Here is a 17701-nt window from a genome sequence, read left to right as displayed (position 1 = left end):
CGCGTTGTTTTGTGGTGTGATCCGACGTCGACGTCTCTCGATTTGTTTTTTTAACGCGCGGCGAGCTCTTCAGGTAAGCGGGATGTGGATTGCCCGTATGACTCCGACTACCGAGTCGCTTGAGGCCGTCTCGAAATACTGGTGTACATTGGACGTCGTGTCGCCACGTGTTGCTGGTGCGCTCACGGAGGCTGTCGCTGCTTTCAGGAGCGAAACGAGCGAAGGCCCGCCTTCCGACGCTAAATTGATTGACTGTAGGGTTTTAACGCGCCGAAGCAACACAGGCGATGAGGCGCGCCGTAGTGGAGGGCTCCGGAATAATTTTTACCACCTGAGGATCTTTGGCGTGCACCGAAATCTGGTACACATTGGCGTTTTCGCTTTTCGCCTTCATCAGAAAAGTGGCCGCCGCGGCCGGAAATGGAACCCGGGACCTCGTGCTCAGCAGCGCAGCGCCTTAGCTACTGAGCCACCGCGGCGGGGCAGCTCTCGACGCACTTCATGCTTCAGCCGCCCTCTCCTTCAAGGCGTAGTCCCTGTTTAATGACGTGCACGGGCCCGTAGCTATACATGTTGCCCACGGGATCTCAATTTAGGGCCGGAGTCATAAGGTCGTTGTTAGCGAGCCAGTTTAGGGTAGGCGTTTAACGAAAACCGCAGACATTCACAAGAAATCATGAGACTCCGTGAAGCTCATAAAACCGTGGCTTCTCAGAACGAGCACCAAACCGGAAGTAACAAAGCCGAAAGAACGGTTAGAGGCCTATACGCTGCCAAGGGAAACAGTACGGAATGCAAGTGGTGCACCCACCGAGCCCCACCCACTCACATGATTTGGGCTTGTGATGCTCAGCCACGAACTATACGAGCATGCTTACAAATCAGCAGTGCGGAGCAGTAGGGGACCGGTTTGCTTAGTTCCGACCCCGAAATACAGGTCAAGTTCCTCAAACTGGCCGAAGATGCCACTCGCCCCCAAGGGCTGCAGGTAGCCATCTGAGGGGGAGGAATTCAGGAAGGCTCCCACTCTTCCTTCCTCTTTTCCCCCAGTTTTGGGCAAAATAAAGTTATCATCATCCTCGGCCACCACCGACTGGGCGAGAAAAGCGAGGCGTTGAGGATTATAGAATAAACATGGAATCTTGAGACATGGACGAAGTTCGTTACAGCGTGTAGATTTTTTAAAACAAAATTGTAACATCAATTTTCCACAATTTTCTCAGATGAATTTTTTATTTGTTTTAATTTTTACAACCTTACGTAAGGGGATCACAGTGAAACTCGGCCAATCCCACCGAGTGGGTATGTGGCATGTTCTCTTTACTCCACGCAAACAACCAACATTGTCATAATCAAGATGGCTAAAGTGAAGAAGGGCCACGAGACTATGTCAGCAGTTTTCACCACGAACCTGACAGCTCCCCAGCCTACTGGGGATGGCCGTCGTCCCACGGACATGCTCTTTGACAGCATGTTTGTGTTCGGCTACGGCCGCTTCCAGTGGCTCGTGCTTCAGTGCGCGTTGCTGGCCACGTTCGTCGCCTACACGCACACCATCGTGGTAAGGATCGACCTGCAGCAAGTGAAGCACTGGTGCCGGCCCCCACCCGGCCACCCGCAGGCCGCAAACATCACTGGCCGCGAGTGGAAGAACCGCCATATCCCACGTGATCCCGTCGACGGCACCTTCAAGCAATGCGTATTCTACAGTGCCAAGCCTCCCGCCGAACCCGTTGAGTACTCCATTCTTTTTCGGTAGCTTCATTAGCTAATTTAACGGAAACTTGGCCCTTCAGTATAGTTTGGTAACAGCATTGCTGTGCAATCAGCGAAATCAATAACCTACCAAGCTGAACAGCTGAGCTTCTGCAAGCAACAACATCGACAGGAAACGGCAAAAGGTAAAAGATATGCACTGCAGATGGCCAATCGACGCGCCGGAGATTCTAATTCCTTTTTTTGCGTGCGCATGTTGCTATCGTTGATTAGTGCAGTGGTTCGAACCTTATCGCCCGTGAACGGTTAGTGTACTTACTGAAGGTGGTTATCCCACCAATACCGAACTTGGCTGCCCCGGATCTCGGCCACTACTCTAGACGGGTGCCGGAAAGCGAGTTTGTTTCACAGTACGTTGGAATGAGAGGAGAGAATATGAGCTCGGATAGCAACCCCCCTTCATCGGGGATCATGATAAGTAGGGGAGGCGCCTTCATGTCATGTTTTTAACACGGCCTGAGGTGAAGACGACTCGCCTGAGCGAAGCCTACACCGGTGTTTATACGTCAGCCTATAGCCTGGAAGCCGCTTTTGCTCGATATTTGAAATGGCGCTTGTCGCTTCTGATGCAGGCTTCGCTAGCGGCCGGTTTCGTGGGGTCTGGGTGTCTGGTGTAAGTGGGCACACCTAGCGCTCGGGCGTTCAAAAGAGTTGATTGTTCCGTCGGTCCGAGTCCACGCCAGCCTCCACGACCGGTGTATGGCGGTGGCCTGAGAAACGTTTGACAAATATTTAGAACCGATCGTAATAACTGAGTGCGTGAGTGCCACCGCACTCACTAAAAAAATTACGCTTCACTGAAGTTACCCTCCTACAGGACATTTTGACTTGCTTTTTGAATAACGGGATGCAATACCTCAACTGCTTGTGTACGCGCGTGCATGGCGTCACCACAACACTGCCAAGCTCGACATTGGCGGTAAGAGCGGTCGAAGAGGGAATATAGAAACCGAAGTCGATTCGGATCGCATGTACGTACAGCTTTTCTAGCCGTTAGCGGAGTGCAGGATTCATGAGGAAAATGACAAAGAAACGGCTCAAACCGAACGCGGAGAGTCACAAGGCCCTGTCTCAAAAAGAGATTGTGAGACGCAGAACATCGCAGACGAAGGCGACACGCGCAACCGGATGTTCCTTCAGACATCCCTGAAAAGCGAGGCATCATGGACAGTCACGCTCGCGTGGTGCGAGGAGGGGAGCAAAATCGGGGAGAATCATGGGGGGAGGGGCAAAAATGTGCTTTTGATTTGCAATAACCACGCTTATACGTGTCGCTGTAACAAAAGTCTTGGGGATGTGATTACTGAAACATTGATTTACCTGAAATTGTGAACACCCATGTATCAGTAAAACCTCCCTCAGCGTCCCTTAAACTTCAACAGGCGCCACCGTAGATGCGTGTGTCCTTCCTGTACCACTGGGATTCAAAACCATTGCGACTTGTCTTTCTCTCTTTGCTATCCTTCAGTGGTTTGAAAGCTGAAATCCTAATTGCATCACCCCTTTTCAAAACGCTCTCTCGGCGTTGCAGTAATGCCATCGCATCGTATTTTTAAAACCTAAACAAAGTTGTCCCCAGCAAAATTAGACTTGTCCATTTATTAGCTGGTAAGATGTAATTCTCTGAACGTAAGTTGCCCTTGTTATGATCACAGAGACGGACACACGAAAAAAACTTACGCTTTAACGAGAAGACGGCGCCGTTTTTCTAGTGGAAGTGTACGTTTTTTTTGTGTCCGTATCTGTGATCATAAGCGCAACTCAGCTTCAAGAGTATGCGACACCAACGACACCAAGCTTTACTGAAGATGAAATTGCAGGAGAAGGTGTCGTAATTTAGTTTTTGCAGTTTCACTACCAACAGTAGCTCGCTGCAGCGCGATGATTGGGTGATCATTATCATCAGTACTTCAAAGCTCTCGGTTTTCTTCTGAAGGTCGAGCGTGCACCGATACTGAAGAGACGTGAGGAGGTTCCCTGCGACGCCTGGGAGTTCGACAGCGGTTACGCGGGCGAAACGGTGCTCATGCACTGGAACCTGGTGTGCCAGCGCTCGTGGTACCAGCCAGCCTACCGTGGCGCCTTCGTCGCAGGCTCGATCATTTCAGTGCCCTGCGTGGGCTTCGCCTCCGACTTCTTCGGACGGAAGCCCCTGCTGCGATTTGCCCTCGGAGGGCTACTCGCCTCCGGGATTGTCACCTCCGTGGCCGCCACCCTGGATTTCTTTATCCTCTGGCGGGTAGTCACTTCGGCCGCCGCCACCACCCTGGAGGTAGTCTCGTACATCGTCCTCTTCGAGTCGACTCCCCCGGGTCCCCGTGAGGCCTACTGTGCCCTCGCGGTCAGCTACCCAACCATGCTGGCGCCAGTGTATGTAGCACTGGCGGCGCAGGCGACCCGCCACTGGCGCTACCTGCACGCGGCGCTCCTGCTTCCGGCCGTAGTCCTGGTGCTACTACTGGCGGCAACTCGCGAATCTCCGCACTGGCTCATGACGCACGGATTCACCGACAGGGCGCGCGACGTGGCGGTGTGGGCAGCCAAGCTCAACAAGGAAGACGTGGACGTGGTGAAGGGACGCATGGACCGGTGGGTTTATCTTTCTGAATGAGCAAAATTGTCAGCGATTGTTTATTCGTTTTATGTATTCACTATTCATTTAGCTGAAATGGTCCTTGAATAATTAGGTTGGTTGTATCATTCGTGTTCACAATGAAGGAAGTCCGAGTGTAGGTAATTTTGGTTCAAATTAAAAAACCCTGCGGGAGTTCAAATGGGCACCAAAATTTTGGTAAATACTTACAGCGACCAGTTCTGATTTGAACCTAGCAGTCTTACATTTTGTTCCGGTGTTCATGTTGAAAATTGCAAGGGTAATTTTCAACATAAAATTCTGCCCTAGTTGGAAGAGCAGGATATGATCATGTTTCTTTTAATGCGTCGTTTATGTAGCCATTATGACCCTGTATAGCCAGAGCAATTTGCATTCGTACGTGTTTGCACGACACGGAAGATTGCACGATAACTGGTCAGCCCGTACATGGAAGACAGGCGAAATCATCAAGAGCCAATGACATGCACCATACTCGTTTATATGAAGTCAGCCATGCTTGGGTGCTAGTGAAGCTGCAGTTGGTGAGTGATGCAGATTAGGAAGATTCCCAGATACACAAATACAATCTCTGTGGCATAAAATTCGGTTAACACAGCGTAGTAACCGTTCCTTGCACTCCATCAAAAGGAAACCCCGCGGCCTTGTTCACCTTCAGTTATAGAACAAGCGTAGACAGGAGAACAATGTAGAGGATGCTGAACATCGGTGGCTCATTACTAAGCACCACTACAATCACAACTTCGCTGTATTGTCTGTGCTGTACCGTATTCACAACTTCGTACCATCGGGGCAAGTTTTACGGTCTGTACAACTTCGCTGTGCTTTAACTTGTTTTTATTCCCCTTCATAACAAATAGGACGTAAACCCCAAAGATGGCACTTCAAAAATTGCTTATTATTCGCTGAATCCTTTACAGTGGGCTTTTGCACGGCATCAAAATAGGGTACATTTCGTTTAAAAATAATACACGTGGTACCACAGGGCCTATGTTTCTGCGATTGGTTAAAACCCAGTTATGACAGGTGGGAGGCTTGGCTGAGCAGTTGTGAGCCCTCTCCCGAGCGAGGCCAGTTCCCGCAGTGCCACCAATTACCGGAGATTCGCCGACTAGAAACCATGGGAGTTTCTCTAGTAGACTAAGTCGGCTTTGCCATTGGCGCACTGGTTTTGGACAATGGCCTTTTTATTGAAACGTTGGCCTTTTCTTTGCTCGTTTTCTCAAAAAACGATTATTACATCAATCAATTAACTACGGTAATCATGATTCTTCTTGAAAGTTATCCTCAATCCTTCCGTCCACACTTTTGTTATAGCTTGTGTCAACTGCTTGCTATTCACACTATTTTTTATTCTCTAAGCTACAAGAGGGGTCAACTGTTAAAAACTTTATTTCTATTTTGAACTTGGTTCGTTGATAGTAAATTTCAGAACTATGACGACACAGTACAAAATGCAAAAAGATGTAATTTTCTTACGCGTTTGTGTACGAGTTTTGTTTCCCTCAACAAAAACACAAGCTCTAGAAATGGCGCAGTGAATGATATGAAAAATGACTGTGCAATCGATAATGCACGTGGAAACCTAGCAGTAATACCCAGCGGCACCGTGCTGACCGACACAGGCTGGAAAAGATCATCCACTCACCGGAATTCCATGCGCCGGCGGCCTCTTTCTACCGGTCACGAGGCGTGCTGTCGCAGCTGCTGGTCGTGTGCGGCTGCTGGTGGCTGGTGTTTGTGACCTACTACCACGGCAGCCTGGACCTCTTCGCGCCCTCCACACCTGCCGTGAAGTGGATCATCCTGTCAGGCAACGTGCCTGCCATGACGTTCGCCTACTACGTCACCAAGCACCACGGTCGGGTGCGTCTGCTCGAAGGCTCGCTGCTGGCCACGGCGCTGCTGGTCGGCTGCGAGGCCGCCTTCCGGTTCCTGGGCCAGCCGCTTCCGCCGGAGCTGGCCTTCCTGTGGCGTGTGCTGCTCCTGAACGTCGCATACGTGCTGCTGTGCGTGCACACGGTCGCCAATTTTCCGACCAAGGTGAGGAGTGCCCGAGGCGTCGGCTGTCATCTTGCAAGTGTATTTGTGAGGGACACGCTTGAATATAGGAAGTGAAAGCACAGGCTGTTCCGTTATGATCCTATGTAGACTCTTTAGGCGCAAGCTAGTAAGAGCCGTCACCAAAAAGGCTGCTGGATTAGGATCCATAAATGTGCTAATGAAACAATCCGTCCTAGCTATCAACGCCTGCGAACAAGCGTTGTCCAATATTGGCCTTCCAGAGGCCAATATTGGACAACGCCAATATTGGACAGAGGCCAATATTGGACAATCCAGAGTCCAACAAGCCAAGTGTTGTCCAATATTGGCCTTCCAGAGCTTGGCCAATTGTTGGCTTGTCACCTTTCCTAAGCGCCAGCCAATGATGGCGGCCGAGGTATTGCCAAGCTCGGACACATTGGCCACTGATGATTTGCCATGCTTGGTATTGGCAATTTCTGCTGTTTGGGAAATGAATAATTTAAGCACTTAACTTACGTTGAGCTGGAGCAGGCACCATGGCTTCGTGATCATTTTTGAAATATGCTCGCAAGTAAAAAAATCGCATACGCCTTGACAAAGATCCGTGGAAAAGTTCCTAATCAATATGAATGATTGAAGTATCATCAGGTTGGGTCTAAGAAAAGGTAGGTATTTGATGATGGTTGGATGTTTATGGCGCAAGGCCAACTGGGGCAAAGAGCACCAAAACAATAGTCGTATATGAGGGGTGAAACCTTAAACACTACGAAAAGTCAGCAAAAACAAAAGTAAAATCACAAAACGACAATGAGCATGGCTGGTGTATAGGGCCAGGGAGTGATCACGCGTGGTATGAAATGAGGTCTAAAAATTGAACTTCTTCTAAATGTTTAAAAACGCACTTGATAGAAAACATGGGATTGTCAGAGAGGAAAAACGCTGGGTGTAGTGGGACGTGTAGTCTGTATAGCTGTGGGAAGTGTTTTCGTCGTGTTGTGTGAAGTGCGTTGCATTGAATGAGTATGTCAACTACAGATAGGGCCTCTCCACACCTGCCACACTGAGGTCTTGAAGACCCCGTGAGGAGATACGAGTGTGTGACATGTGTGTGCCCTATCCGTAGCCTAGCAAGGGCAACTTCTGTGTATCTGTTGCGTGTGTCAGTGGTGTATGGTCCCAAGCGTGGTTTAATAACGTGTAACTTGTTATCTGTTTGTTCACTCCAGTGTGTTTGCCATCTGTTGCGAAGTTGGTGTCTGATGTGTGGCTTCATGTCTGTGTATGGCACTGTTGCTATGTCCATTGTATTCAAGAGTGTAGCTGCAGTGGCCATTCGATCTGCGGTTTTGTTACCGGCAATTCCAGAGTGCCCTGGAACCCAACAGAAAGTTATTTGAAGGTTTGATGCATATGCAGACATGATAGCCTTAACAACATGATTGATGAAAAAGTTTTTAGAATGCTTTCCTGATGCAAGTGCTTGTACAACGCTAAGAGAGTCCGTGTACTTGATGGATTTTACAATTTGATGTTGGACTATGTGATTTATTACCATTAAAATACCGTATGCTTCCGCTGTGAATATACTGCTACAAAGGTTCATTGTTTTACTGACGTTAAAGTTTGGCCCATGCGCAGCACAAGCCACAGCAGTTGCAGTCTTGGACGCATCGCTGTAAAACTGTTCACAGCGGTAATTATGCTGCACAAACAAGAAATGCTGCAGAATCGCAATCCTTGGTGACCTGTTCTTGCTAAACTGCATAAAAGAAAGGTCACATGACACAGGGTGGAGATGCCATGGTGGAATTGAATCAATGATGGGCGTCTTGTGAATGCCTGAAAACGAGACTTCTAGCTCAGAGGCTCCTTCTCGCACTCTTAGATGAAACGGCATGGAGATTGATGGACGATTTAAAAAGAGTTGCTGTGAGGATGCATCATTAATGGTCGGAGTAAAAGGATGATTTGTCATAGACATGATTTTTGAGGCATATAAAACGTCCATGTACACCCTCTGGTGATCTAGGGACCATTTATTGCATTCTACATTGAGACTTTGGACAGGGCTTGTGCGAAAAGCACCGCATGCGAGGCGTAGCCCTAAATGCAGCACCGGGTCCAGCATTTTTAGTGCCGTTTTTGTTGCGCACCCATATACAACACTGCCGTAGTCCAAGCGGATCCCACTAGGGCGCTATAAACCCGAAGAAGGAGTTGCCTGTCTGCACCATATGACTGGTGGGAGAGAACTTTGAGAATATTCATAGTTTTTAGGCATTTTTGCTAAAGATGTTTCAAGTGTGGGACAAATATTAGCTTGTTATCGAATATTATGCCTAAAAACTTGTGCTCCTTTTTGACAGGAATTGAAACGCCATTCAGAGTAATATCTGGGTCCGGATGGATCCCGCGCTTTTTAAAGAACACAACACAAGAACTTTTTCCTGGATTGAGTTTAAAACCATTCATGTCTGCCCAGCTGGCAAGTTTTTTAACGCCAAGCTGGACCTGACGTTCACAGATTGACATATGAAAAGATTTAAAAGATATCTGTACGTCGTCTACATACATAGAGTAAGAAATGGTAGGTGACAATGCCTTCCCAAGAGAGTTCATTTTAATTATAAAAAGAGTACAGCTTAGAACTCCACCTTGCGGCACGCCGTTTTCTTGCACATGAATCGTTGACAGTGTGCTACCAACTCTCACGCGAAACGTTCTGTGGGACAGATAACTAGCCAGAGTGTTGAGCATATGGCCCGAAACACCGAAAGACTTCAGGTCACTGAGGATCCCATAGCGCCAAGTGGTGTCGTAGGCCTTCTCGAGGTCGAAAAACACAGTTACGACATACTGTTTATGCACGAAGGCATCCTTAATATATTAATATGATTCAAGAGCTACGAGTTGATCATTCGTGGATCGCCCCGCCCTGAAGCCTGCCTGGCAGCCCTCGAGAATACCGTTGTACTCAAGGAAGTACACGAGCCTGCGATTTATCATCATCTCGAAGAGCTTGCACAGGCAGCTCGTCAGGGCAATAGGACGGTAACTTGAGGGGGACGACGGGTCCTTTCCCTCCTTCAGGAAAGCTACAACTATAGCCTCCTTCCAAGAGTTTGGAATGTGCCCCGAAAGCCAAATCTTCTTATATAGGTGTAAGAGTGTTAGAAGAGTGTCTGCGTGCAGGTGTTGTATCATTGTGTATGTGATGTTGTCTGGGCCTGGAGCTGAGGGTTTACACGTGCTCAGAGCAGCCCTCAGCTCATGTAGTGAAAACAGGGAGTTGTAAGAAGTCTGTGATTTGTTGTTGTCGTGTAGGGACTTCTTTTCACAACAGGCTTTATGTTTCAGGAAAGTGTTCGTGTAGTGTGCTGAACTGGACACGTGTTGGAAGTGTTGTGCGAGTGTGTCAGCCTGGTCTTCCAGAGTGTCCCCTGTTGTACTGACCAGGGGCAGGCTGTGTGTCTGTTGTCCTTTTAGTTTACGTATTGGTTCCATACTTTTCGCGTGTCTGTGTAGGAGTTTATTGATGTTATGAATGTACGCCAACTCTCTCGTTTTGCCTCACGGCGCACACGTTTTCCGTATGCCTTGGCCCGTTTGAACAAGAGGAGGTTTCCTGACGTGGGGTACCGACGAAGGATACCCCACGCCTTGTTCTGGGCCTCTCGCGCCCGCCTACAGTCCTCATTCCACCACGGCCTCCGCTGGTTGCGCGGGGCACCAGAGGCGTGGGGAAGGGACCTTTCGGCGGCGTCGAGGATGTGCGCCGTCAGCAGTTGGGTAGCTTCTTCAACGTGTAGGTGTACTATGGATGTGTGGTGTAGTTTGGATGTCTCTGTAAATGTATTCCAGTTAGCTCGTGCTTCATTGAACCTATTGTGGGAAGATGGACTGCATGGGCCTTTACCTATGTATGTTAGTGAGGTGGGGAAGTGGTCACTGCCATATGGGTCAGTGCCCACACCCCACTCGAGAAGAGGAAAGAGAACAGCAGAGCCAATCGCCAAGTCAAGATATGAGTATATGTTGTGTCCTATGTTATGGTACGTAGGCTGTTTATTGTTGAAAAGGCATGCTCCTGAAGATGTAAGAAATTTCTCTATCAGGCGACCTCGGGCATTCGTGCGAGAAGAGCCCCAAAGAGAGTTGTGAGCATTAAGGTCGCCTGTAAGAATGTATGGTTCGGGCAGCTGGTCAACCAGTACCTCGAAGTCAGAGCTTGAAAGTGCAACATCAGGCGGAATGTAGATGGAGCATACCGTTATTAACCTATAAATATTATTGTTCGAATTTCCACAGCCTCAAAGACAGTGTTCAGAGCGACAGGGTGGCATGCTAAGGATTTCCGGGCAATTATGGCCACACCCCCAGAAGAGTGCGTGCAGCCATCCCTGTCCTTTCTGTATATCAAGTAACTGTTCAAGAAATTTGTGTTCTTGGAATTCAGGTGTGTTTGCTGAACACACATTACACTTGGCTGATTGGCATGCAGAATCTCATTCACGTCATCAAGATTATTCAGAAGGCCTCTGCAGTTCCATTGAACAATATTTTCTCTTCCCATTATGATGTGTTCGGAGCTACTGGAGTGTGACTATTTATGTAGGGTCTTTTGGGGCTTGGACTCTTGGAAGGGGTTTTCTGGCCTTCTCTACTGGCCTGGACGTCGCAGCCCGTTCCTTCCGCTGGGATGGAAGCCGGAAGGGCTCGACGTCCATGTCGTCATCTGAAGGCAAGGGGGTGCCCAGTGTACTGGGCCCCCTTGACTTGGTACTCTGTCGGGTGTTCTTTGCCTGCGCCGCGGGCGGCGCAGGCGGTGGAGCTAAGATGGGCGCTGGTGTGGGCCCTCCCGTCTCCATCTCTCTGCTTTCAGGTGTCCCTAGGGCAGGTGACGAGGAAACATTCAGAGCGGCAGAGCTCCCAGCGGCGATCCCAATCGCCACATTTGCTGGAGTCGCCACACTGGGCGAGTCCTGACACCGCTGGACTACCGAAGCCAGTCCAGCAAGAGACGGGGTCCCCGCAGCCTCTACAGGTGTTGTAGAGGCAGCAGGTGGCTGCTCAGCTGGGGGCTGGGACAGCAACACATCAGCAGCAAGGCTGCACTGTGTCGCTGTGCTGACCAAACGCCCCCCCAGCCCCCGGCGGGCAGCGTCTGCATAAGATGTGGCGAAAGCAGCTTGTGCTTTTGGCGTGCCTCAGAAAAGGTGATGTTTTCTGTTACTTTCATCTGTAGAATTTCTTTTTCTGCTTTGAATTTTGGGCAGGTTCGCGAATAAGCAGCGTGTGGGCCACTGCAATTCGGGCACTTCACTGTGCTGTTTAGACAGACATCCGACGAATGGTCAGACTCTGAACATTTAGGACAAGTCAGCTTTCCTCGACATGATAGAGTTCCATGGCCGTATCGTTGGCATTTGAAGCATCGCCTGGGATTAGGGACATATGGTCGTACATTGCAGCTTAGGAAGCCCACTTTGACCTTTTCAGGTGGGGTTGTGAAATCAAATGTTAGGACAAGATGCTTTGTTGGGATTTCTTCATTTGCTCTACGGATTACAATTCGTTTGACAGAGGTTACTTCTTGAGGTTGAAGCGCCTGAAGAAGTTTCACCTCTGTCTCAGACTGTAATTTCTTTTCTGAGATTACACATTAAGAGGAGTTGAGAGTTCTATGTGGAGTCACAGTAACAGCCAGGTCAGCCAACGTGGTCTGTTTCAGGAGGTTTTCGCTTTGATTTTTTCTTTTTACTTGAACAAGTAGGTCACCGGATGAAAGCTTCTTAGCATCATAGTCTGAGCCGACAACAGACTCAATGCATTTGACCAAAAGAATGACTGACTTCTTGCCAACAGGGGTGTCCCCTGTGGAATGAACTACAAGATGTTTATAGAAACGTTCTGCCTTCTCTTTAGCAAGTACTTCAGTGCGGCCTCTTTTGGGAGGCCGATCATTGGAGGGGGGGGGTTTGAGAAAATATCATACAGTATGTATAAAAGCAGGGAGACGGGGGTACTTTCTCCTTTGACGTTACTCTGGTAGTCAAAGAGGTTCCGGAGCTCCCTGCCTGGTAGACAGGCAGGGAGCCCATCGGCCGGAGCTTGACCAAGGCTCCGACGGCCACCGTTAGAGGTTTCTACCCTTCACCTTAAAAACACATCACCACGGTAGGACACAGCTTATGTTGGGGGGCTCGGGGTCCGCGGTATCGCCAGTACCGTCACTAAGATTACTCAAGGTGCCCCGTGCGGGGAAAAGGTAGGTATTTGAATATTATATACTCGTGCAGTATATCTTGGCAGCGCAATAACTGGCGCTTATATAATATCACTGAGGCAATCAGTTATTCACTCGTATCAATTATTTGCAGATTCGAGTTTCCTGGGAAGGATGCTGTTGGTTTTTTGTGCAAGCAGTGTATCCAGCTAACGCTTCCGCGTTACCAGATGCGTATGTAGACTTGAGGCCACCGAGCTCTTTTGTTTAAAGGGGTTGCTGCCGTTGACGCAGCCACGTTACAGTACAGCGTATAAGGTTAATGGGCTCGTAAGAAGCGCAGAATTTGGAGAACGACCGCCAGAGTAGTAGGCGTGAGTGCTCCAACGACACCGTTGACCATTCCAGGCGACATGTGGACATCAAAATAATGACCATAGAAATGAACTAGAGTAACGACCAAGATTTATGGAACTTGAGGGAGGAGGCATTGGGCTAGGGCAGTGGTGGTAGAGGAGGCAAAGAAGGCAGTACATCCGGCGAACAGTGCAACGCTATGGCGTACCCGTGGTATGGAATCTGTGAAGGCCGCGCTGATTGAACTTTGGGCTGATGTAACTAAGAAAAACAAAGGCAGGAACTGGGAGCGGAGGCACGTAGTCACGAGTCACTAATCTGTGGTATATAAGAGCCATACCGACGTTGATGTCTGGCATGAAAGAATATATTTCTACAGGACCTCTTCAGCTGGAAGGAGCGCGCCAGCTCTCCGCTGGAATTCACTTCTGCCACTGTACACTTCAAAAATGTGCACGCATGGCTTTCGCACCAGGTTAAAAGGAAGGGGGCAAAGTTTTTATTTAAACTTCCATTGGCTCAGCTGATTTCTGTACTGCCGGTAGCATCGTTTGCAAGAAAAGCTGCGATGAATGGTTCGCCAAAATGAAGGAGGCCAGGGCGAAGTGGTGGGGCTTCAGAGACTTGTAGGTTCAGTAGCAGCGCTATCGAATTCCCAAGAACTTGTCGGGGATCGGGGGTCGATGAGGGCTAGTGTTTCTATTTTGTGTTCGGTGTTGTTTCCGACGTCAGCGGACGGCACGGGGCAAGCTGGAGCATACGATGCGGAGGTTTCTTTACGGACAGAATACTCACCTTGTGAAGGATAAACCTTTTGATCCCTGTCATAAGCCAGTAGCGTTGCACATTCTGCGACTAAACCGAGAGAATGGGACGCTTAAAATTTTATTAGCTGGCTCTCTCCCCAGAAAGCAATAGTTGAAATAAAGATGACCATAAACACCCTCCGCACCGAACACCATCTTGCAGTGAGGAAAGCAACTATACTGGTCATCTTCATGGCGATAGAAGTTGATGTGCTGAAATATCATATCTAGTCGTAATTCTTACTTATTCCGTCGGCTTTTTTGTGAATTGTAAATAAGGCACCTCGTTGCATTTGAATGTCTGAATACATCTGAATGATGTGACTAGGAAATATCTGCCTAAGATTGGCAGATGTTGTCTTGTTCAGTCAATGGAGTAGAAAATTATAATGTGCTTTAATGGGCGAGTTGGCCCATGGCTTCACAAAAATTTCAAAAATGTGCAATGGACGAAGACCGAAAGGCGAAGGTAGGCTGGACAAGCGCTCACTGCCGACTAGTTTATATCGAAACACTTCTTAGCAAATAAACGCCGGTACCCTCACTGCCGTTCAATTCGGCCCATTCGAAGACTAAAACGAGCAATTTTTTCGTTACGCTTACAAGCCTTTCTCCTAAAATGCCGTCGCCCCAGTTTTTATCAATAGGCACGAAGGTTGTGGTCGTCAGGTTCTCCGAATACCAGTTTGGTGGCGACAGCGGTGTCCTCGCTGCGAAACGTAAAAGGAAGGGTGAGGGAAAAGTAAAGGCAAGCGAGCTCCACAAGGCCCGACGTGATAGCGTACATCCACAAGGTGACACGCCACCTTCGGAAGGCGGCGAGCAGGCATAATGTGCCTATTGTTTCTTCTGCACAGCGCAAGCATTCGAGGTGATATGCACACATTCCTGCAGATGCAAAAAAAGTGCGGCTTGCGGAAAGAAAGCCCACCAGGTGCTCTGTCAATTTTGCGGAATCTGTTTTATACGAGGTGCCAATGAACTGCGGTAAATTCTATTCTTGACAAACCGGCCGGTGTGTCAACGACCCGACGGTCGACAGGGCCGTTTACAAGTGTCAGATTGGGTCAGTCAGACGTCGGTGTATTTGTGAGCGAGTGAGGTTCGCCTGTTCTGCGGCAATCGATTGCGGTGCACATGGCTTGCTCTTCTGGTGGTGTGTGCGCAGGTACCTCTGGGGTGTACCGGAACTTATATCCAAAGAAGGGCTTCGAGATAAACTAGCTGGTAGCCAGTGCTCGTCCACCGTATTTGTGTTTTTCTGTCCCCGTCCATTGTTGTTTCATTCAGAAATTGCAGGCCAAGTATTCCCAATTCTGCTGCGAAAGTTCTGTAACAGGAATAAAATAAATTTCAACTTTAAAGGATATGGTCAATAAGCGTGTCAAGCTACGTGACCAAAAGATATATAAAGAAACGGAAACAGAAAGGGATTACGTCCACCTTTGGAAAGTGCTGACCCTAATAATTAAAATAAAATACCCCAGAATAAGCCTGGGGTGGGCTGCTTTGGTAGAATTCTGATATCCTGAATAGTAAGCGTCATGTGTCACTCAAACAGCTGGTATATAACTGATGGTTTCTCCCCTTAAGAAAACAGCTGTGTGTTGTAGGGAGCAGGCTGGTGTGGAAAGCCATTATAGCTGAAATTATCGAGGAAAATGGGTGGGTCAAGCCATGTGCATGAGGAGCAACAGTTGATGCATTCATTTAACCAAGTAGCTGCAAATAGGCTGTACATGCAATAGGGGTAGGCCAATTAGTCGCTGGACGGATGAGGTACGATGATTTGCGGGGAAAGTGTGCACTTAGCTAGCACTCGATAGTCGCGTGGCTGGAGATCTTTTGGAGAGTCCTTCGCCGTGCAGTGGACACAGCAATGCCGATGATGACTGCGATGATAACCTAGGGTGATTACGAGGGCAAAGCTTCGTCATCCAGAAGCGCCCACGAGGACGAGTTTGTAACAGCGCCCTTGACGTGTGCCATACGTAACTATTAAAAGTGTTTCCCACACAGGCCTAGTATTTCCCCCTTCTGCCCCAGGTGCGGATTGTAGCCTTCTGCCTGGCCTACCTGAGCGGCCGTCTGGGTTCCCTCTGCTCCGAGCTAGTCCGCCTGTTCGAGAACCAGCTCCGAGAAGATTTGCGCGCCCTTCCCCTGGCAATGGTGGCTCTCGGACTGGGCATCTTCGCACTCCTCCTTGGCACACCCTCCGAGAGGGACCTCTGCAGGCCGAGCGACAGGGCCTCTCGAACCACGCAGAAACAGCGCCGTTCCGCCGCTTACAGGCGTGACATTGAACGTGGGCTCGCATCTGCTAGCGTATCTACGATGCCTACGTCTTAGACATTGGTTAATTCACAGTGTTTTTTTTTTCAGTCGAACTGCTTGGGAGGAGTACGGGTGAATGTAATTTTTGGCTTAGGTGCTTCCGTCGAATAGCGTTACTTGTTTTCTTACCAAAAGTACACCGAGTGTTTGTATATTTCACACATACGACTGTTTTATCTGGTCTTTACTTTGCACAGAAATGTTTGCTTACAACAATATATTTTGTCCATTTCTGTTTGAACAAATAACGTAATAAAGGGCGATTTCTACATACCGGCCGGGCCTGGGGAAGATGGTGACCAGCGAAGCGTTTCAGTGCACGCCATCGAGGTGACAAAAAATTTAAGTGCAAGGTAAGAAGAAACTTTATTTTTGTTGGGCATTGATTGCAGTCATTGCTAAAAAGCATGCGTTCGTGGTCGCCTTACTAGGCCCACACTATGGGATTTATTCACAGCAACACCTTAGCATTTGCGTTTACGATGGGCGTTTGCTTCACATGTTGGCACTTCAAGTCTCAACTTTTAAAGAGTTTGTTTAGACGCGAGCAGTTGTGTGGGTTTTGCTTTTAGGTTAAACCTGTTCTTCGTACGCCGGATTTCTGGCATGTTATTTTTGGCGTTCGAGTGCACGCCATCAAAACCCACACCCTAGTGATACAAGGCTCGGAAGAGTAACGGTCACAAAAATACCACCCTGTGATTTTACGGAACAGAGACATAGTATGCCTTAGCATGATGATGATGATGAATAAATATTTGTCAAGCTGGTGCAGATGTTAGGGCACCCGCCCGGTGGGGGGCGTCCAAATTCCGGATACCCTGAGCTCGGCTGGCGGTCCAGGCCCTCTTCACCAGTTCACGCTGGATCCCAAGGTCCGGGCTCGTCAAGCGGTTCACCCACTGGTTGTAGGAGGCGGAGGTTATTGGGGAAAGGCGGGAGGTCTTCTGGCACTTCCAAATCTAGTGGTACAGTGGACCGGGCGTTGGACAGAAATTGCAGATAGACGGGTATTGGGTGGGGTAAATCGCATGGAGTAGGGTTCTGGGGGGGTATGTATTTGTTTGTTGTCTTCGAAGGGTGGTGGCTTCTGCTCTTGTAATTGGCAGTGCGGAGTCGGGAATGTTCTTCGGCCTTGACGGTAGTAAATGAGAATGCCAGCATACATGACAAGCGGTTCTGTTTTGAGGGCCGCAAGTGGTGTTTGTTCCTATACGGTAATGACCAGAGCTTTATTTTAAATGCAGAGCATTTCAGTAACTCACGATGCCACCCGCGTTGGCGTCCGTAGTCCGCGTCCGCATCGCTCCCCCTACACTATATAAAAAAAATAATACTTGCCGGCGCCAGGTTTCGATCCTACGACTCTGCGGGTGGAACGCAAGGTGCACGGTACTCTACCAACTGAGCCACAAAGCCGACACAGAACGGAAGGTTACGAACGTGCCCTATATCCTTGACTCATTCATCCGTCGGCCAGAGGTGCGCCCTCTCCCCCGCGTCCTCCTCGCCTTCTCTCCGCTCGCAACGCCCTCTCTCGCCGCGTTCGGTTCGGGCGCACAACAG

General features: G+C 49.0%; 1 protein-coding gene across 1 annotated transcript; it reads left to right on the top strand.

Annotated features, from left to right (window-relative positions):
* Positions 1 to 1357: 1357 nt before the first annotated feature.
* On the top strand, positions 1358 to 16638 carry LOC144159761 (solute carrier family 22 member 7-like). The gene is made up of 4 exons (XM_077691454.1): positions 1358 to 1732; positions 3713 to 4365; positions 6013 to 6430; positions 15848 to 16638. Exons 1-4 carry the CDS (start codon positions 1358 to 1360, stop codon positions 16148 to 16150), a joined length of 1749 nt encoding a protein of 582 aa, XP_077547580.1. The 3' UTR covers positions 16151 to 16638.
* Positions 16639 to 17701: the final 1063 nt, after the last annotated feature.

The sequence above is a fragment of the Haemaphysalis longicornis genome, unplaced genomic scaffold (genome assembly GCF_048455015.1).
Source record: "Haemaphysalis longicornis isolate Haplotype H1 unplaced genomic scaffold, Haemaphysalis longicornis Haplotype H1 scaffold_10, whole genome shotgun sequence".
NCBI lineage: Eukaryota > Metazoa > Arthropoda > Arachnida > Ixodida > Ixodidae > Haemaphysalis > Haemaphysalis longicornis.
Note: the sequence above shows the minus strand (reverse complement) of the source record. Positions and strands in the feature narration are given on the sequence as shown.

Bases quoted from the DNA above. Each gene is read 5' to 3' on its own strand.
- LOC144159761 (XM_077691454.1), top strand. From the start codon at position 1,358: ATGGCTAAAGTGAAGAAGGGCCACGAGACTATGTCAGCAGTTTTCACC. The intron at 1,733-3,712 runs GTTGAGTACTCC...TTTCTTCTGAAG, and splicing joins CCAAGCCTCCCGCCGAACCC to GTCGAGCGTGCACCGATACT. The intron at 4,366-6,012 runs GTGGGTTTATCT...TGACCGACACAG, and splicing joins GTGAAGGGACGCATGGACCG to GCTGGAAAAGATCATCCACT.